We start from the raw sequence: 21,966 nt of genomic DNA, 5'->3' as shown, positions 1-21,966 counted from the left end.
CTCCTGGCTTCGGATTGGCCCAGCTCCAGCTGTGGCAGCCATTTGGAGAGTGAACCAGGGGATGAAAGATTCTCTCTCTCTCTCTCTCTCTCTCTCTCTCTCTTTGTCTCTGTCTCTGTCTCTGTCTCTGTTTCTACCTCTCTCTGTCACTCTGTATTTCAAGTAAATAAATCTAAAAGAAAAAGATTTATTTATTTGAAGGCAGAGTGAGAGAAGGGAAGAGAGGGAAAGAGAGAATTGTACATCTACTGGTTCACTCACCAAATGGCCGCAGTGCTAGGGCAGGGCCAAGCTAAAGCCAGGAGCCTAGAACTCCATCTGGGTTTCCCACGTGAGTTCAGGGGTCCAAATACTCGGGCCGTCATCCACTGCTCTCCCAGATGCATTAGCATGGAGCTGGATCGGGAGTGGTGCACATGGGGTCTGAACCAGAACTCTGAGATGAGATGCCAGTGCTGGAAGCAGAGGCTTAACTTGCTGTGCCACAGCGCTGGCCCACTTCTGGTTCCTGACTCCACCTTTCTGCTGTTGCACACCCTGGGCAGCAGGAGTGATGGCTTAAGTGATTGAGTCTCTGCCACCCACATGGCTGCGTTGCGTTTCTGGCTCCTGGCTTTGACCTCAGCCAGGGGCCATTGAAGGCATTTGCCAAGTGAACCAGCTGATGGGAATACATTCTCTCTCTCTCTCTCTAATAAATAAATAATATATTTGTCTCAAAATGTTTTAAAAGCTGACAAAACTTAGAAATATTATTTGACAAGGGAAAAACGAATCTGGAAAGTACAGAGTAAAATGGCATCTTCTAAAAGTAAAGAACAGAGACTGCACTCCACTGTGGGTAATCAGCTTCCGGAGGCTTCTGATGGATCATGTCTGACATGAGTTTGAAGATTTTATTCTCTTTAATTTTTGATCTCTTCATAACAGGATAGAAGTGGGCAGCTATTGATAGTTTCAGTATTCCTGGGAACATAATTTTCCATGTAATTTACTGATACCTGCTCTTTTAGAAATAAGAATATGGAGTAGGAGAAAGGGGAATTGGATATAGTTAATTTCCTCTTTGTCCCTTATCTCTTAGGACTTATGGTTTTCCCAAAACCATTGAGTGCATTGGAATATACATTCAGTGCGTCTGATCCAAGCTCCTATAGAGGGTATATTGAAGACCTTAGGAAGTTCCTAAAGCGTAAGTATATTTTCTTAGGTAAATGATTTTAGTTATTATGTGAACTAGTACCAAATTATGATTACTTTTTAAAATGTCGTTCTTAGTATCTGTTGTGCCTTTTTTAATCCACTCCTGTTGAACACAGACAACTGAGAGGATGTGCATGTAGATTTTATAATTAGTCTGACTTAGAAATATCTGGGACTGAGCCTAAAGGATAAGTTAATTTGATTTTTCTGTTCTGTAATAAGTACACTAAGTTTCTTGGACACAATATTTATGTCTTCATTAGAACTAAAAATTTGATTAATAGAGAAAATCTGTATTGTATAAAAATAATGCCTGTGAGTATTTGGATGTTTGGCATCCAATGTAGTACTTACGTGGGCAACAGAATGTTTATCATTTTAAAAATATATCTGTATGTCTTACTTGAAATGTATGAGTTGTGAGTTTTTCAGTTACCAGTTTACAATGTTCTTTAATAGACATCCTTGCCCATTCTTTTCTCCTCTTTTGCTTGGTCTGCTCAGTCATGGGAATGACACTAACACTCACGTGAGTAGTCGTCACATGCCCTGGCCTATTGCTTCTTGCTCACCTCCTCGTAGCCACACACAGCTGCAGTTCCTCCTAGAAAGAAGTAGGGCTCCATTGCTGAAATCGATGAAGGCTTTCCTGACACAACCTTGGGTCCCTCTAGTTTGCTCACTTTCCTCCTATATTATTCTGCCTTGATGACACTTCCAATTTACTGATTCTTTTAATTTATCTCAATCCCCCCCACCCCAACCTCCTTCTTATCTTGCTTATTTATTTACTTATTTTTATTTATTTGAAAGGCAGAGTAACAGAGAGAGGTGCTGGGGTGGGGGCTTGTTCATTCCCCAAAGGCCTGCAAGAGCTAGGGCTAGGCCAGAGCCAGGAGCCAGGAACTCTGTTGGGTCTCCCACATGGGTGGCCTGGACCCAAGTACTTGAGACATCATCTGCTGTCTCCCAGGGTGAGCAATAGCAGGAAGCTGGATTGGAAGTGGAGGCAAGACTCAATCCCACACACTCTGATACATGCATCCCAAGTAGCACCTTAACCTGCTGTTCTAAACACCCCCTTATCTAGCTTATAATGCCATAGTTTTTTCATTTTAGTTTTGCTTTTTACAGTAATCTGAAAATCCTTTCTGTTCAGTTTATTTGTTATTAGTCCTTTGTGATAGAACTTCTACTCTTAGATTAAACCAAATGATTCTTGGAACTCTCTTTATTTCTTGCTTCTACTGATAATAGAAGTTCTCAGGGCCTTGTCCAGATTGCCAGTTAGCAGCAAAACAAATCTGCAGTCAAATGAATCTGATGTGTTATGTTCCTCCTGCTCCGAGGGGACACCACCCTTTCTGTCACCCAAGGCCGCCTGTACAGCTCCTGCTTTGCCTGCCATCCCCTCTCACCTTCTCAAAACCATTATGCTGGCCGGCGCCGCAGCTCACTAGGCTAATCCTCCACCTGCAGCACTGGCACCCCGGGTTCTACTCCCGGTCGGGGTGCTGGATTCTGTCCCAGTTGCTCCTCTTCCAGGCCAGCTCTCTGCTGTGGCCCAGGAGTGCAGTGGAGGATGGCCCAAATGCTTGGGCCCTGCACCCGCATGGGAGACCAGGAGGAAGCACCTGGTTCCTGGCTTCGGACCAGCACAGAGTGCCAGCCGCAGCGCGCCGGCCATAGTGGCTATTTGAGGGGTGAACCAATGGAAAGGAAGACCTTTCTCTCTCTCTCTCTCTCTCTCTCTCTCACTGTCTAACTCTGCCTGTCCAAAAAAAAAAAAAAAAAATTATGATGTTCACTCCTCCTCCTGTGTGCCTAGACTCTCCCTCTATTGGAGTCTTCTGTCAACTTGAAAAAGTCTTTAATCCCTTCCTATCTTAAGCCAAAAACTATTTTTGATGCAACATGATCTCTTAGCTATCCTCCTAAGTCTCTCTCTTGCTTGTGGCCTGGGAAAACAGTAGAAGATGGCCCGAGTCCTTGGCCCCTGGATCCACGTGGGGGACCCAGAAGAAGCTCGTGGCTTCAGATCGGCACAGCTTCAGCTGTTGTGACCATTTGGGGAGTGAACCAGCAAATGGAAGATTTCTGTGTCTCTGCCTCTGCTTCTCTGTAATTCTGCCTTTCAAATAAATGAATAAATCCTTTAAAAAGTCAAGTAGTGGGGCTGGTGTTGTGGCATAGTGGTTTAAGTTGCTGCTTGTGACACCAGCATCTCATATAGGTGCTGGTTTCCATTCTAAATGCTCTATTTCTAATCCAGCTCCCTGCTAATGTGCCTGGGAAAGTAGCAGAAGATGGCCCAAGTTCTTTGGCCCCTTCACCAACATGGGAGACCCGATGAAGCTCCTGACTCAACCCTGCCTATTGTGGCCATGTGGGGAGTAAACCAGTGGATTGAAGATTTCTCTCTCTGTCCTTCTTTCTCTGTAACTCTGCCTTTCAAATAAATCAATAATCTTTTTTTATTTTATTTTTGACAGAGTTAGTGAGAGAGACAGAGAAAGGTCTTCTTCCGTTGGTTCACCCTCCAAATGGCTGCCATGGCCAGCGCGCTGCGCCAGTCTGAAGCCAGGAGCCAGGTGCTTCCTCCTGGTCTCCCATGTAGGTACAGGGCCCAAGCACTTGGGCCATCCTCCACTGCCTTCCTGGGCTACAGCAGAGAGCTGGACTGAAAAAGGAGCAACTGGGACTAGAACCCAAGGTGCTGGCGCCGCAGGCGGAGGGTTAGCTAATTGAGCTGCGGCACCGGTCTCAAATCAATAATCTTAAAAGGAAAAAAAAAAACCAACCTTGGGCGACGTTGTGGCAAAGCAGGTTAAGCCTCTGCCTGTGCTGCCTGGCTTCCCAAATCGGTACTAGTTTGAGAACTGGCTGCTGCTCTTCCCATCCAGCTTCCTGCTAATGTGCTTGGGAAAGCAGTGGACCCAAGTGCTTGTACTCCTACACCCACACAGAAGCAGCTTCAGGTTCCTGGCTTTAGCCTGGCCCATCCCAGGCCATTGCGGCCATTTGGGGAGTGAACCAGCAGATCAAAGATATCTCTCTTTCCTCTCTTTGTTTTTATTTGATTTTAATTTATTTTACTTGATAGTCACAGTTACACAGAGAGAGAAAGAGGGGCAGAGAGAGAGAGAGAGAGAGAGAGGTCCTCCATCCGCTGATTCACTCCCCAATTGGCCACAATAGCTGGAGCTGCACCTATCTAAAAGCCAGGAGCCAGGAGCAGCTTTACCCGCTACACCACAGTGCCAGCCCCTCTCTCCTCTCTCTGTAGCCCTGCCCTTCAAATAAATAAAAAACAGATTATAGTAAAGAAAAGTCTGTGATGAAAACAGTAGTCCTGGGGCCACTGCTGTGGCACAGTAGGTAAATCTTCCATCTGTGGCGCTGCCATCCCATATGGGTGCCAATTCTAGCCCCAGCTGCTCCTCTTCCAATCCAGCTCTCTGCTATGGCCTGGGAAAGCAGTAGAAAGTGGTTGAAGTCCTGGGGCCCCTGCACCCGCGTGGGAGGCGGGAAGAAGCTCCTGGCTTCGGATTGGTACAGCTCTGGCTGTTGCGGCCATTTGGGAAGTGAACCAGAGGATGGAAGGCCTTTCTCTCCCTCTCCCCCTCTCCCCCTCTCAAATAAATAAATAAAATCTTTTAAAAACAAAAAGAAAACAGTAGTTCCCTGATATACTCCTGTCTAGCTGCAGTCAGTGGTTTACTCAGCAGACTTGTGTTGAGGGCTGTTCTGTGGCAAGCACTCGTCTAGATTCCAGCAGGGAATAAAAGAGCAGTCCTGTCTCCATGGAGCTCATTGTCTAGTGGTGGATTAGATGGTAACACATGCTGCGCAGGAAGTTAAAACAGAGATAAAGGAGAGTTGGGGAGCATTGCAGTTTTCAACAGGATGTCTGCAAGGCCTCAAAGAAAACCCTTGAGAAAAGTCTGAAGGTGAAAAGGGACTGAGCCATGGAAATGTGCAGCCCAGGAAGGAGGCAGTGTGGGGCTGCTGAGGCTGCTGTGTTCAGTGTCCACAGGGAAGCCAGAGGGTTGGACGGTATGAGCTGGCGGGGAGCTGCAGGTGGCTGAGGCAGGGTGAGACCCAGACCCGACTGTGTGGCTCCTCAGAGGCCGTGGCTAAGCTCTGCCTTTTCCACTGACCAAGCTGGAGGATTTTAAACAGACAACATGTTGTAACTCATTTTTAGAGTTATCCTGGCTGCTTTTCAAAACTAGACTCCAAGGAGGCAAGTAGGAAAGCCAGTTGGGAGCCAGTGACCCACGTGAGTGGTGATGATGGCAGGGAGCAGTGCGGTTGAGGAACGTGGTCTGGTTCTGGGGACGTTGTCACTAGTGAAGAACTTCATGCTTTTGAGGGTTTTCTTCTATGGAATTTTCTTCTGTCTCTGAATATTATACCTTACCTTCTGGTTCATGAATTTCCGTTTTTATGTATTGATTTATCACTTAGTGATTTCTTACTTATCACTTTTCATTATTGATTGATCAGTTTTATACATTGTCTTTACTTCACTCACATGCCTCAGGCCTTCTCCAGTCTCAATTCAGTTGTAGCTGATTTCTATTTTTATTTTCGTTCTTGGTAGCCTTGTTCTGCCTGGTGTTTGTGTCTTACCCTGTCATCTGTTGACACTCTCTTCTAACTCCCTTATTTGTAAGCTGTCATTTGAGGTATTCTCTTGAGGCTCTTTTCTGGAAGACTCCCTTCTAGAGACTCCCCTGTTCCTGTCTCTGTGGTGATGACTGTGTGGCCTTGTACTCCCAGCTTTTCCTTTAGGGATATCTCATTGCTTTCTGTAGTTGGAGCCACTGCTTCTTGGCTCCTGCCTTCTTTTGTCTCAACAACAAGTTTTGAGGGGGGTAAATTCTGAAGCAACTTCAAGAAAAGAGACATGAAATGTAGATCTTGAGTCTTTCCATTTCTTAGAACAGTTTAAATTCTGCCTTTATACTTGATAATTTAATTTTGCATAGAATTTTAATTCCTTTTTTTTTTTCCTTCTCGTCAAGGTTTTTTGTTTTTCAGCTCTCTGTATCTCATGAGGGTTCTAAAATTTCTGTCTGGATTTCAGTGTCTAAAATACTGTTTTGTTGGGACTTGATTGAGTCTTTTTGGGATGAGGCTGAGGTCCTTCAGATTAGGGTAATTCCTACTTTGATCATTTCTTTGATAGAATTTTCTGGTCCTCTGTTTAGAGCTACTGTTTCAGTTGTGTGTTAGACCTCTTGTTTTTCTGTTTTTGCTTTATTAAACTTTGGGAGAGATTTACTTTTAACTTTGAACTCATTTTTTCTTTTAGTTTTTTTGTTTTGTTTTAAAGATTTATTTATTTAAAAGGCAGAGTAAGAGAGTGAGCGGGAAAGATAGAGATCTTCCATATGCTGGTTCACTCTCCAAATGTGTGCAACAGCTAGACGGGGTCAGGCTGAAACCAGCAGCCAGGAGCTCCATCAGAGTGTCCACATAAGTGACAGGAGCCCAAGCACTTGGTCCAATGTCTGCTGCCTCCCAGGTACTTTAACAGGAAACTAGAACCATCTCTTTCCTTTAACGTCTTTTTTTTTTTTTTTTTTTCTGATTATGTTGTTATTTTAGGCTTTTCTCGGATGCATGGGATTCTTTGGTTACTCTGGGATTGTTCCCATCATGCTTCCTACAGGGAATATTCATAATCTGACCATTTGTCATCCCACTCCTTGCACCCAGAGCCGTTCTGCATGGAAGTGGAAGTAGCAGAATACGAACGTGGCTGCTGGTGAACTAAGCCACACCAACTGGTCTAGGGAAATTGGTGAAGGATTTGAATACTTCTTAGAAAAAAAAAAAAAAAAGATGAGTTTTGTTGTAAAGGTTCAGCCCTACCCTCCAAAATGCCTGAATTATTCTTTGCTTTTAGATGAATACATAGTTCCCATGATAACCTAGATTTTGATAAGCTTGATGATGACTGTCTTTTTTCCAATGTAAATACCTACATTTCCTTTTAAAGGCATTTGATTTCAAGTTTTGGTTGGATTCATTTTAGGTAGCCCTTTTGCTGGTACCAGTTATACCTAGACACTAATACTTCTTATTGAGATAGTATTACACTATATCTTTCTTTAATATTTATTATATCTGTTTATTTACTTTATTTTATCTATTTGACAAAAATCTCCATCTACTGGTTCATTCTCCAAATGCCCTCAATAGCCAGGGTTGGGCCAAACTGAAACCAGGTCTTCCACATGGTTGGCAAGGACCCAAGTACTTGAACTATTACTGCTGCCTTCCAGGGTGCACGTTAGCAGGAAGATAGAAAACTGAAGCACTTCCGTATGGGATGCAGGAGTCCCAAGTGGCATCACCGCTGCTCCACCAAATGCCTGTTCCATCATATATATATTTTTAAGACTTAGTTATTTACTTGAAAGGCAGAATTAGAGAGACAGAGATCTTCCATCTGCTAATATACTCCCCAAATGGCTGCAGTGGCTGGTGCTGGTCTGGGCTGAAGCTGGGAGCCAGGAGCTTCTTCCAGATTTCCCATATAGGTGGAAGGGGCCCAAAAACTTGAGCCATCTTCCACTGTTTCCCCAGGTACATTAACAGAGAGCCGGCCCCAATCATATTTTAATTATTAGTGAATATATCTCACTAGATTCAGGTTTTTAGGGAAAAGGCCACAACAGGCTTGTTCATTGTTTGCCACCTCTGTCTAATGCTGTATTAGGTACAAAAACAAATACTGTATTATATATTTCTCCTTTTAGTCCTCATTTTTATGTTCTAACCACTTTACCCCTTTGCCACTTTAAAAAAATTTTTTTAAATTTATTTTCATTTTGTTTGAAAGGCAGAGGGATAGTCAAGATCTTCCGTCTCTATTGGTTCACTTTCCAAATGCCCGTAACAGTTAGGACTATGTGAAGCCAAAGTTAGAAACCCAGAACTCAGTCTGGGTCTCTCACATAGGTGGCATGGGCCCAAGTTCTTGTGCTATCACCTGTTGTCTCCCAGGGCACGCATTAGCAGGCAGCTGAATTGGAAGCAGAGGAGCCAGAACCCAAACTAGGCACTCTGATTTGGGATGTGGTCATCCCAAGTAGCATCTTTTTTTCTTTTTTTGGACAGGCAGAGTTAGAGAGAGAGACAGAGAGAAAGGTCTTCCTTTCCGTTGATTCACCTCCCAAATGGCTGCCATGGCCGGTGTGCTGCGCCACTCCGAAGCCAGGAACCAGGTGCTTCCTCCTGGTCTCCCATGCGGGTGCAGGGCCCAAGCACTTAGGCCATCCTTCATTGTCCTCCCGGGCTACAGCAGAGAGCTGGACTGAAAGAGGAGCAACCGGGACAGAATCTGGCGCCCCAACTGGGACTAGAACCCGGTGTGCCGGCGCCGCAGACGGAGGATTAGCCAAGTGAGCCGTGGCACCGGCCCCCAAGTAGCATCTTAACCACTGCACCCTCCTTTACCGTTTTCACCTGCCTCTCCTTTACCACTTTTGTATCTATCTAGTTACCTACATCTCTACTAAAAACTTCGTTCTCGAAGCTAGCATCATCTCTCATCTGGGCTGCTTTAACAGTCTCCCCACTGATTTTCCAGATCATTTCACTTGGCCTTCTGGACTCTACTGCGCACTCCACATTATAGACGTAACATAATATTTTATTATTATTTAATAATGTTGTGTCAGACATAACAAATATTTCATAACGTATTTTCACACTGTGTTTGCCACTTCCCTTGTCTTAAAACATTTTAGTGGATTTCCATTGCTCTTTGGCAGAAGAGCCCCCTGCGTGTCTCAGAGTTCCCTGACAGCCTCTAAGACTCTGTCATCTGGCTGCTGCCTCCATCTAATGCTTCCTCCGACACTCCTTAACGTACACATACCCAGCTACAGCCTCAGCTCGGCTGCACTTCCCTTAGTACAGGCTGTCCCAGCACCCTACGTCGTCATATCCCCACAGTCATGCTTTTCTGCTTACTTTCCCACTAGCCTCCATGTTCCTTGGGCAGCAGCAACACCTCTGTATGTGCTTACCATTGTATCTCTTGTGTCAGTCACATAGAAGGCATTCAGATAATACTGTAGCCAAGGCTGGTGATAAGAGATGGATTTATAATCCAGTTTATGTGGTTGTTGAAATGCAGTAAACTAGAATACTAGATAACTGTAAAAAGTTAAAGGGACAAATTTAGCATTCTTTCCCTGAAGTTGTCTGGTAATTAGCATTGCTGTTTATCTTTGAAGAACATTGTCCAAAGGATGATATATATTCCTGGTTGTGTTTCATATCTTTTTTGGCTGACCTTGCACACATATGTGTTTCCTTTTTAGCATACACTTTAGAAGAACAGAAGAATCTCACAGTCTGTCCTGATGGAATTCTTTCTGAACAGAAGGGTCCAGTTTATGTTGCGTGTCAGTTTCCTATTTTCTTGCTTCAAGCATGCAGTGGTATGAGTGATCCTGATTTTGGCTATTCCCAAGGAAGCCCTTGTGTTCTTGTGAAAATGAACAGAGTACGTACATCTTTCACCTCTGCTGCCGCCTGTTTCTAATATCCTCTGTTAAGAAGCTGGCAACTGTTTTTAGATCATTTTGGTTATTGCCTTATTAAATGTTATTTCATTGGGGGTAGTAGCATGCTTAAAAGGCTAGCAGTGATGTTTATTGATCTTTGGAGAAAAGTTAATTGAACAAAAAGGATTGGTTCCTAGATTAATCATAGATTAGGGAGTTAAAGTAACTTCAGTTTTTCCCTTTTGAGTATAGCTATGTACATTTCATCATGGAGTGATGCTTTCAGGGCAGGTGTTCCGGCTGTCGCACTTAAAGCATGATTTTGTTAAGGTGCAGTGCTTGTCTTTGAAGCCTGTGTTGTGAAAGCATTGAAAATTCCGTGATGACTCCATAAAGTTCTGACTTACTTAATTTTTCCTGAATGTTAGCAAAGCATAGTTTTATAGTAAATTTATATGTAATTAAGTAATGGCAGTATAAATAAAATCACCTTCTAAGAAGCTCAGTGGGATGTTGCTGTTGCAGCCGAATTGGCAGCATTTTGCTGTTTTTCAGGAGGCTTGAGTTGTATGGCTCTCAGCAAAGCATGAGCTCATGTGTTCCACATGACAGTAATGATGGAATAGGGTCGCTGTGCAAGGAAAGATATTTTTCTTGTGATGAAGGGACCCTAAGTGCGGCAATGTGGAGTTACATCATGATACAGTTTTTCTTTCAAGGTCTGCAGGCCGTCTCTTCAAGAGTGAGGTCTTTCCTGGTCATTTAGGTAGGGCAGCTTCTTAAACTGATGTAGATCTCTCTAGATCATGAGTTGATGTCAGAGAGGGCTTCAAAAAGCTCATGGAAAAATAATTGATATGTTTATTTTGGTACCAGATATTCAAATCCATGCGCAGTTTTTTTCATAAGATCACCATTGTTAAGCAGATTGCTACTATCCCTAATAAAAATAATATTTGGATCTTCTGAAGTTGGCGCTGCTAAATAAGGAGTTTTTCCTGTAGAGAGAATCAGCTGCCTGAATTGTCCAGACTGACACCGCTCCAGCCTCTCCTCCCATCTTCTCGGAAGGCTGAGGACAATGACAGTCTCCGGGTTATCCCAAAGCAGCTAGAGATCTTCTGAAACATTGATACAGGGTAGGAGCTCAGCAGATGATTAGTGGGATGTTTCAACAAGATTTTATTAAACAATTAAGAATTGAGCTTAACAAAGTAAACCAAAAGTAATGTGAAACTATATGATCTAGTTTGTAAGATGAACTTGTTTAACTGTGATGCCTTTGGCAATCCCAACCTGTTAGAAATATCCACAACGTCTAGATTCTTGAAAATCTATTCCCAGTGTAAACCTAAGAGGTATACTGCTTCCTCAGAGGACTGACCTTGTGACACTTCTTTCTCAGGAGAGTCCTTTTTAATGATTGGGGTCAGAGACCAGACCTGCTGTTGGGATGTGACTGTGCTGGGCTAGACAGTATTAGCCACATGGGGTCAGTTATGAGGTGTGTGTGTCTAGCCTAACAGGGGGTTTAACCCCAGTAGAGTCCCAAATGCATGGAAGAGGCTAGTTATTGCCATTGATGTTATTATTTAAGCTGTAAACAATACTTATTTTTGTAAGGAGTATTTACATCTTATAAACATTCACATGTAAACTGCATTATGAATTCAGAATGGCCAAAAACATCCTTTCATAGAAAAGATTAGGGGTGGGGAATGTCCTGCCCCTGAGCCATGTATGGCCCACGAAGTCATTTGGTCTGCCCTGCCAAGACAACTGCAGACAGGACTCAAAATTCAGTAAACCTACAGCAGGCTAATTTTTAAGTTGATAATTTAGTGTGGCCTGTGAATGATGTTATAAATATCCATGTAGTCTTTGGTAGAAAAAAGGTTCCTCACTCCTGAAATAGTTGGGTAAATATCCATTCATATAGAGTTGTAACAACTGTATACATGAAAGTATCCTCATTACATGGAGCCGATCAGTGCTGTGAGAAGTCTTAAAATGCGGTTCTTCCCAGCATGTGTCTTTTGCGGAGCAGACAGCAGTGAAGTGTGGTGAGGCTGTGTGGGAGCCTCCCCGTGGGGACTGTGACCTAATATATTTCATAAAAAACAGTTTATTATGCCTTTGCCATTCGTATTTCCTTTAAATGTTTTGTTACTATAAATTGATTTAAGGGTCTTTGTTAGTTCTTTAATAATTGAATTATTTTCTAAACTGTTCCAGTATGGTAGTAAGATAGGTAATTGATAAGATGATCATATTGAAAAGTTCATTTTAATGCCCTAAAAAGTGAAAATAAGAGGCAGAATAACAGTTAGTGTGGATCTCCATGCCTGCTCCCTGGTCCCCAGCAGCAGTGGAGGAGGCCCCATTGCCTGCGTGACATTTAAATTAATCACTCTTATTTTTAATCTTAGATCATTGGATTAAAGCCTGAAGGAACGCCAAGGATAGAATGTATTCCAAAGGTTAGTATTTAAAAACCAAAAACACCAAGAAACTCAACTTTGTTGAAACTTTCATGTTTCTTAAAAATCTAATGAGATTATCTTTTTTTTCTTCTCTGTCACATTTCTAACATCCTCACCAGTGCCATGCTTAAGAATAAAATCCCACTAAATTTTTTGGAAGTAGCCCCATCTCTTTTGTGATGATAATCCAAAAGATGTCTCCCCTTTGTGTTTGATTCACACCCATTGCCTTTACATCCTCATTTACCATATCTCATCAGTTCTTAAGATTCATTTCCCGCCCCCACCTCAGTAACACTGAAACTGGAATTTCGCCTTATAATTGCAGGTATGTTATTACTGAAATACGATTTTTTTTTCTTTCTTATCAGTACATACAGATGATATTGAGGTTAACCATCAATGCCATCTGAGATTAGAGAAATGTACTTTTTCCTTAAGGAAGAAGCATTATTTTTCTCCCCTGTCAAGGCCTACTTTATTCTTTTTTCCCAAGTGCTGTGCAGTTTTCATCTCATAACTTCTTTTGTTTTCTCTCCATGCTGCAAATGCAACTAAGACAAATATGTAAAATATGGGTAAGAGTTCTGAGGAGACATTCTTATCATTGTATTAAATTAACTCCGGTTGTATGGCAGAAGTGCATTACTTAAAATGTTGCGTTGAAATCACTTTTTAAGATTGCATTGGTGGAGGCAGGGGTGTGTGATTCTTTTAACCACAAATGAGTTATTTATTTGGGAAAACTTCCTGCTCAGAGGTTCTTAGACTTGAGCATGTATCAGAATGACTTGGGCCTTCTGGGTTCCATTCCTAAAAGTTTCCCGGTGATGCTGATGCTGTTGGACCCACACTTTGAGAAGTCCTACTTACAGAGTGTCCTTACTAATTTTTAAGGGTACTTATTCACTACTTAGAGTTCAAAGCCAGGAAGCTTGTGGTTTCTCTGTGTTGAACTGTGTGCCATGCACAATTCACTTTACTTCCTTGTGCCAGTCAGTAACAGTGGCAAATTTCTGTAAAGCCAGAATATTACATAAAACCACGTGGCACCCCTAAAGTTAAGTAGATGGACAGATTCTCCTAAAAGTCTAGTGAGCTGTTCAGACAAAGCGAGATTGTGGCCGTCGGGAGAGGTAGAAGCAGCGCGTGTAACACTTCATGATCCTCAGGACTTGATCGCAGATCTTCCTGGTAGGAACTGTTCCCGAGGACTGAGGCTAGTGTCATGACAGTGTACCTGTGCACAAGGCACCTTTCCCTTTGCAGGTGAGGCTGGCTGCATAGCTAAGCTCGGGATGCTGGGGCTGGGAAGCCAAAGCCATCAGAAAGGAGAATAGATGTACACTTGGGCCAGAAAGGCAAAAGCTTTACATTCTTTTTCTAAGGCTTCAGTTTTGTGAGCCTTTGACCAGTATTAACCAACTCCATATCACTTTCCCTTAAGGGTCTAAATACATTTTTCTCCTTGTGGATTTGTTATGGATTTCTTACTTCTAGAATATTTGGGGGAAGTATCAATGAAAAATCTAGATCTAATAGTTTGGATTTTAGTTTGCTGTCCCTGTGCTTTGAAGAAATGTGTGTACAGTACATACAATGATCAAAATATGTGGAGCTTTTGTTTTATTTCTTTAGTTTTGGATTTTTTTTGAAAAACACAAAATTTGAAGATTTAATTATAAAATGTTACATTTTTATTCCTAGGCTAGTCAGAAAGGAGTAGCCGGGTAGAACCTATAGATTTTAGAGGCGAGGCCATGTAGAACAGATGGAAGCATTTAGTGGGTGTTATCACTGCTGTCTTAAAGACTATTGTCTATGTCAAATGGTCTTTAAATTCCTTAGTTGACACATTTATCTTTATCATGTGTGTATTCTGTCCTATATGTGTAAGTCTAACCTGCTTTTTTTTAAAAAAAGATTATTTATTCAAAAGGCAGAGTTACAGAGAGAGGGGGTGGGGGGAGAGAATCTTCATCCACTGGTTCACTCTCCAAATGGCCACAGTGGCCAGAGCTAGACCTGTCTGAAGCCAGGAGTTTCTTCCAGGTTGCCCACGTGGGTGCAGGAGTCCAAGGTCTTGGGCCATCTTCTGCTGCTTTCTCAGGCACATTAGCAGGGAGTGGGATCAGAAGCGGAGCAGCTGGGACTCAAACCAGTGCCTAGAGAGAATGCTTGCACCACAGGCGGTGGCTTTCCCCGTAACACCACAATGCCGGCCCCTGTCTAATCTGCTTTAATAGCTTTATACAAGTAAAGTCCTGAAAATATAGAAAAATTGGTGATACCTCATGTTTTTTAAATTTATACTGGAAAAGATATTTATGTCATTAATTTTAGGTATTTCATTTTTGTACAAAAATAGACATGTTTCATTTAAGAAAATTTAAAAGAATGTGGGAGAAAAAATAATAGTGCCCAGGAATAATCACAACTTAGAACATCCTGTAGTTAGGTTTTAAGTGCATTATGTATGCAAGAAACAAAGTGTTTTCAGCAGAATTAGTGACCGTTAATAGAGTCCTAGATGCTTATAGTTTCCAGTACATTGCTATTTACATGGAACTGGCATCTCCTGGCATATGCTTCATTCTAAACTCTCATTGTGATTCACATATCCAGTATTTCGGTGTTCATTTTCACAAAAGGTATAGAATAAAAGTTGAGAGGGAAGCCTGCTGTGAGGGTGACTGGTCTGCTGTGAAGACATACACATACCCTATCAGAGTGCCTGGGTTCGGTGCCCGGTTCTGGTTTCTGACTCCAACTTCCTGTGAATGTGCACCCTGGAAGGCACGAGTACTTGAGTTCTTGCCACCCACGTGGGAGACCTGAATTGGGTTCCTGGCTCCAGGCTTTGGCCCAGGCAGTTCTGGCCATTGTGGGCATTTGTCAGTCTGTTTCTGTCTCTCTGCCTTTCAAGTAAATAAAATTATAAACGTAAATAAATAAATAAATAAATAAAAGGAGCAGACTTCCTGATGGTGGGCTGGGCACAAACCAAGAGAACAGCTAGGACGCTGTCAGCCAGTGATCAGGGCACACAGCTCCTCCTCTGGTGGATCCCACTCATGGTGGCTGGACCCAAATGAGGCAGCAAGGTTGAGGTGGCCGGCAGGAGCGCATTCCCGGGAGGGAGTGCTCAATGAACTGAAACTCAAAGAAGACTTTGTTATTTGGGGGAATAGCTCCATGTTTCTGTGAAGCTCATACATAGGTTCAACAAAAGCAGTTAATGGAATAGGGCACTCACCAAAGCAACTATATCTTTTCCAATATAAAATGCTGTTTCAATTGGAAACCTTTCTATTTTTAATTAGGGGGTAGAAATATAGGGTGGTACTGAATAGTAAGTTAAAAATGGCTTCTCTTAGCCTTGTCGCCTCCTGCTCTGTCCACTCTATCCTGGTCCAGGCAGTTGCAGCATGTCCACTCTGCTTGGTGCTGTGCGCTTCCTCGTGAGGACGTGGAAGCGTCACGGTAGGGCTTCTCCTGAGAGTGGATTCTTGGCTTTGCTGTGCTGTCATCTGTGTGTCTTCAAGGATAGAGTTGTTCAAATCGAAAAGTCAAGCGTTTACAAATGTCTTATTTTAACCTGTGCTTAGTAAATCTGCTACTGCTTCTTGTCTCTCCGGTCTGCTTCTGACACACATAGTGTGTGTTCAGGTTACAGTCGTAGCTCCTGCAGGACTTGTTTGAATGTGCTCCCCGAGGTTTTCATCAGTTGCTTGTCTGCCGGGAAGAGCACTAAACATGACTGAACTGAATTGTAGACAATGGTTAGATTTCTGTGTTTATCATGTGTTTTTTTTTTTTTAATATGTAGAATTCCAGAAGACTACTACTAGTTTACATGTGCTTGTAAATTTACTCATGGAAAATAGAGTCTTTAAATTGATTAAGAAGGGTTTTGCTTGGAGCACCCTGCCTTTCCTGCTAATAGTTCCTGTCAGTTTCATTATGGGCTCCCTTAGGGCTACAGTTCCTGTGGTCATTAATCACATGGAACCTTCCACCCTGCTGACTGCCAGGCCTGAGGGCTGCTTTCTGGATTGGCAGCTAGTGGTGGCCATACTTGCCCACCTGGAAACACAGTATTTTTATTATTTTAGCAAAATGGCAGTTCCAAACCTGCTGGTGCGTTCCTGCTGTCAGTAGCAAACAGCTGCCCGTGGTGGTTGGAAGGCAGATCAGATTTTACAGACAACATGCATAGGACGTGCTGCAGATTAGAAGGAACTCTTGGGAAGAATATAGTAGGCAATGGAAGAAGGGTCAGGATGGTTTGCATCAGTGGGTTTAATTACAAAGATTTACAGTCAAGACAAACACATCTCCTCTCAGAGACAGACTTGGCAGTGTTACAGGCGGAGCAGCAGTGTAGTGTCCCCACACTGTTCACGCCTCGAGACTGCTTTAACTAGAAAAACAGCTTTAAAAATTCTTTTTCATGACCTAAGAAGAGTTTCTCTTGCTTTTACCTTTAGGATGAAAATGTGGCATCTATATCAACTTATCCTAATAATGGAATTATAGACTTAAAATATTTTCCTTATTATGGAAAAAAACTGCACGTAAGTATTTAGGAGTTCTGTGTGGTACTTACTCTTGGGAAAATGTGGTGCTTTTGGGAAATTGGCACATCTCTGTTGAAATGTCACTTGTCTGGGGTAAACACATGGCCTTTTGTAATTTGTGCATCATCTGTTTGGGTTTTTAAAAACAAACGGTGATGGCACATCTATGATTCAGAACACAAACCCAAAGGGGTGGTAGGCATTTGGCCTCACAGTGAAGACGCCCGAATCTCCTATCAGAGCACCTGGACTTGATTCCCAGCTCTGCTCCCGACTCCAGCTTCCTGCTGTTTGATATCATGGGAAGCTACCGGTGATGGCTCAAGTAGTTGGGTCCCCGCAATGGACAGGTGAGTCCTGGATTGCGTTCCCAACTCCTGGCTTCGGCCTCCATCCTAAGGTCGTTGGCATCATTTGAGGCATGGCCCAGCTGATGGGAGCATGCTTTTAAAGGAAGAATACTTTCAGAATACCATCTTCATTGTAAAGGTAGCGTATCCTTATTTAGAAAAGGGAGAGAAGTACTAAAGAAATTTTAAAAAACGCAACCTCGTAGCTCTTTTGAGTGTGTGAATTTTCCCCCTGCCATTTGAGACTAAGTTATAAACATCGTGCCTCTTGAGTGTGTATTTCCTAAAAATAAAGAATGCTGACTTATATAACCATAGTATAGTTATCTATGGAAATTAACACTGACTATGTTGAAATTGTTCTAGTTGTTTCAGTAATACCCTTAATAGTGAAAGTGATAAGTGTTTTCTTAGTCCATATTGCCACATTCTTTCTTTTTAGCAACCTATAGCCTGGAGTAGTTCTTCAGTCTGTTTCGTGCCCCTGTACTTTTTTTTAAGCTTACTTATTTATTTGAAAGGCAGAGTTTCAGAATGAGACAGAAAAACAGATCTTCCGTCTGCTGGTTCACTCCTCAAATGGCTATAACAGCTGAGGCTGGGCTCGACCAAAGCCAGGAACCTGGAACTCCATCAGGTCTCCCAAATGTCTGCAGGGGCATAAAAACTTGGACCATTGTCTGCTGCTTTCCCAGGAGCCTTAGAGGGGAGCTGGCTTGGAAATGGAGGAGCCAGGACGTGAACTGGTGCTCATGTAAATACCACTGTCAAAGGGAGCGGCCTAAACCTGCTGTGCCCTTAATGCCAGCCCAGTGCTCTTGTACTCTCTCTCTCTCTTTTTTTAAAGATTTATTTATTTTACTTAAAAGTCAGAGAGAGGAGAGGCAGAGAGAGAGAGAGAGAGAGAGAGAGAGAGGTCTTCTATCCGCTGGTTCATTCCCCAGATGGCCGCAACAGCCAGAGCTGCCCCGATCTGCAGCCAGGAGCCAGGAGCGTCTTCCGGGTCTTCCATGTGGGTACAGGGGTCCAAGCACTTGGGCCATCTTCCACTGCTTTCCCAGGCCATAGCAGAGAGCTGAATCAGAAGTGGAGCAGCCGGGTGTCAAACCGGTACCCATATGGGATGCTGGCACCGAAGGCAGCAGCTTTACCCACTATGCCACAGAGCCGGCCCCTTGTATTCTTAAAATGAGTACAGGCCCTTTTGTCTGTCTGTTTGTTTGTTTTGTCTATGTCACTCAGTTTACGTGGCAGTTTATGTGGGTTGGGTGTGCTTTTTTTTTTTTTTTTTTTTTTTTTATTGAATTTAAGCTGTGCATTTTTGGCAGGAATGCCTGAGAAGAGATAGTGTGTGCTTTTCGGAATGTCATATTAGAAGGGATATGGTGTTGGCTGGCGCCGCGGCTCACTTGGCTCATCCTCTGCCTGCGGCACCAGCACCCCAGGTTCTAGGCCCGGTTGGGGCTCCGGTTCTGTCCCAGTTGCCCCTCTTCCAGTCCAGCTCTCTGCTGTGGCCCGGGAAGGCAGTGGAGGATGGCCCAAGTGCTTAGGCCCTGCACCCGCACAGGAGACCAGGAGGAAGCACCTGGCTCCTGGCTTTGGATCAGCGCAGCATGCTGGCCATAGCAGCCATTTGGGGGGTGAACCAACAGAAGGAAGACCCTCTCTCTCTCTCTCTAACTCTGGCTGTCAAATTAAAAAAAAAACATAAGGAGTATGGTGTTGATTGGTCCCACTCGTGAGGATGATGCTAATCTTGATCAGTGATTAAGGTGGAGTCAGCCAGGTTTCTATAAAAAATTTACTTCCTTTGGTCATCAGTAAGTATCATATGAGGAGCATACTTTATAAATCAAGCTGTTTCTGCCACAACTAGCATTTGTTGATTCTTGCCTGAGTCAGTTATTAGTAGGATTGTTCCCAAATGGTGATTTTTTTTCTTTCTTTTTTTTTTAAAGATTTACTTTATTTGAAAAGATAATTACAGAGGGAAGAGGTTGAGTTGGAGAAAGAGAGGTCTTTGATCTGCTGGTTCACTCTTCCAAATAGCCACAACGGCCAGGGCTAAGCCAGGCCGATGCCAGGAGCCAGGAGTCTCCTCCCTGTCTCCAGTGTGGCACAGGGGCCCAAGGACTTGAGCCATCTTCTGCTGCTTTCCCAGGCCATAGCAGAGAGCTGGATCAGAAGTGGAACAGCTGGGCCTCGAACCAGCACCCATATGGGATGCTGGCACTGTAGGCAGCAGCTTTACCCGCTACGCCACAGCGCCACCCCTTCCTGTGTCCTTTTGACATGTTCTCCTAATTCTGTGGTTACCCAGTATTCCAGCACCACAAGATAGTCTGTGTTCATCCTATTCTCTTTCTGTCCCAACCCTGGTTCCTTCTGGTGAAGAATTATATTCCGAAACCACAATGAAACTAAAACAGGGATGAGTGTATTTCCACAGTGGTTAATCCTCACTGTACTATACATGGTCTAAACTCAGGTTTAGTCCAGTAACAGCCGGTAAATAGATCTTGTAATTATTTGTCAAACATAATATATGAGACCTTAAAAAAAATCCATATCTTCCTCAAGCACAGATTTGAACAGTCACAAAAATTTGTCATAAAAAAATAAGTGCTGTAGTTCCAGAATGTAGAAATATATCACAGTCTGTACTTTCCTGATCACAAGGCAATAAACCAGAAATTATTAAGACAAAATGATCCTTCCCTGGGGTGTGCAGATGGAAGCCTTCTGTTACACGACTCCGAAGAAAAGGAAGCCACAATTAGAGAATTCTAAACATTATGAAACACAACATCATCACAGCTTTTGAGATACACTTAAAGCAGTGCCTAAGTGAAAATTCATAATAATAAACATTTTTATCAGTAAAAATTATAATGTCACTCTTAAAAAAGAGGAAATAATCCAATTAGTACTTTTTTTTAATTTACAGAATAAGCCAATTTCTGAAAGAAATAGAGAAGTTACTGTAAAATTTGAATTAATTTATTTTCCTTTACTTGCCAGGTGGGCTATCTGCAGCCACTTGTTGCTGCCCAGGTCATTTTTTCTGCTAACAGTACAAAGAAAGAAGTGACAGTTGAGTGCAAAATCGATGGATCACCCAACCTCAAAAACCAAGATGATCGTGACAAGTTTTTGGGACGAGTTGCGTTCAAAATCATAGCACGTGCATAGTATGAGTAGGATCGCTACAGAGTAAATGTTTTGTTGTCTGTCTTCGTTTTGTATCAGCTGGACCTGCCATTGTAGAATTATGAGACCACCGGAGAAAGGTGGTGCGTGGTACGTGACACTGGGGTGACGTAATAATGTGCTTCCAGATCACGGTGTTCAGTGTCCTCCGAAGTAACTGCCTGTTGCCTCTGCTGCCCTTTGAACCAGTGTACAGTCGTCACGTGGGGCCTGGTGAGCACCTGATCCCAACCTGTAGAAAGAGGGTCCTGTCCTCTTACGTGGTTGAATTGCCAAGTGTCTAAAGCTTAATGTGCTGTGCTGTGTAAATATTTTATGGATTTAACACTGGTTAACTTGGATTTTGATGCCAACAAAGTTTTAGGAATCAGATGGTACCTTGCCAACATCGAGTGACTTCATAGCTGCAAGAAATGTGTGTGGAAGAAGTTCTGTCTGTGAGCCCTGAAAAGGAAATAAAAGTGGATTTGAAAGTGTTATCTTGGAATTTTTTGTAAATTTGTTTTTTACATGCTGAATTAGTCTGGATCTTGTTAAGAGCACAAAGTTTTTGTTGTAAAACATTAAAAAAAAAGGGGGATTATTTTAGTGTTGGAACTAAGTGTTTTATAAAGTGTTTTAGGCCGTAGATGAAATAGAGGACTTTCAGGTTAGCCAGTATGAATATGCATCTAATGTTTTATGAAATCAAATTCGTAAGATTTGAATTATACAGTAGCTTGTGAAATACCTTGTTACTGCTTTTAATATTTAGCAGACTGTGGATTCTAATAAAAATATAAATTGTGAAATGTAAAAACTTGAAAATTATACAGAGCTTCAAAGCAAACCAGAGAGCTTCCTTCGTTAAGCATTCTTTGGTTAGTGTGATAGAATATTTCCTCTTTGGGTCTTGCTTGGGTATATTTGTGGTGTGGTTATTTGTCGGATTTGAGCTGCTCTCTTCTCTCTTGAGAAAGAAGAAAGAAGTGCTGCTTACAGGATCTGTTTTTGGTAGGGCCTATTTTTTATTGTTAACTTTTCTCCTTTAAAAAAAAAAAAAACAAAACAAAAAAAAAACAGAAAGGCAAAGCAGATATCCTTGAAGTTTTCTCTTTATTGGTGCAACTCAGGACAGGAGGGACCCGACCCAGCTGGCTCAGGAGTGGCTGTTTAGAAAGAACACGAGGGCTCCGAGCACTGGCCTTGGCTGGCCAGATGGGCCTCCGTCGCCTGGTGGCAGCTGCTGCACTTCTGCGGGCAGGCACTGAGCCCCTTGGGAGCTCTGCTTTTCACTGTCAGGAAGGTCATAGTGGTAACAGCCTTTCGCTGCAGAAGTCTTGTTTGCAGTTGAAGAAAATTATCTTTTAGTTGCTAATAAAGCAAACGTCTTGGAGGACTTTTATTTTCCTCTTTCTGCGCGCTCTTGAGTAAAACAAGGATAAAGGAATGAAGTGATGCAAGAGAAAAGGCATAGATTGCAACGAGGACATCACTGTCGTTGGCCCAGTGTGAACAGGGCCCTCGCCACTGTTGACTTTGGGTCATGAGAAATTCACACTAAGTATTCAAATAAGTTTGTGATTTTTTTTTTCCTGTCTTTCGTAATTTAGTTTTAGTGGGATTTCTG

At 42.8% G+C, this 21,966-nt stretch overlaps 1 protein-coding gene across 4 annotated transcripts in view; it reads left to right on the top strand.

Annotated features, from left to right (window-relative positions):
* Window positions 1-20,836, top strand: part of ATP1B3 (ATPase Na+/K+ transporting subunit beta 3) — a 55,561-nt gene extending 34,725 nt beyond the window's left edge. For 3 of the 4 annotated variants that reach the window (XM_051858785.2, XM_070071621.1, XM_070071622.1), the window contains 5 exons: window positions 1,085-1,192; window positions 9,549-9,733; window positions 12,164-12,214; window positions 16,708-16,794; window positions 20,169-20,836. In XM_051858785.2, the coding sequence (XP_051714745.1) occupies window positions 1,085-1,192; window positions 9,549-9,733; window positions 12,164-12,214; window positions 16,708-16,794; window positions 20,169-20,339 (602 nt within the window). In that variant the 3' untranslated portion in view covers window positions 20,340-20,836. The remainder of the gene's footprint in view (window positions 1-1,084; window positions 1,193-9,548; window positions 9,734-12,163; window positions 12,215-16,707; window positions 16,795-20,168) is intronic. The other variant, NM_001082091.1, reaches the window with a different exon arrangement.
* The last annotated feature ends 1,130 nt before the right edge of the window (window positions 20,837-21,966 follow it).

This window comes from Oryctolagus cuniculus, chromosome 4 (assembly GCF_964237555.1).
Source record: "Oryctolagus cuniculus chromosome 4, mOryCun1.1, whole genome shotgun sequence".
In the NCBI taxonomy this organism is placed as follows: Eukaryota; Metazoa; Chordata; class Mammalia; order Lagomorpha; family Leporidae; genus Oryctolagus; species Oryctolagus cuniculus.
This window is presented reverse-complemented; position numbering and strand designations above follow the sequence as displayed.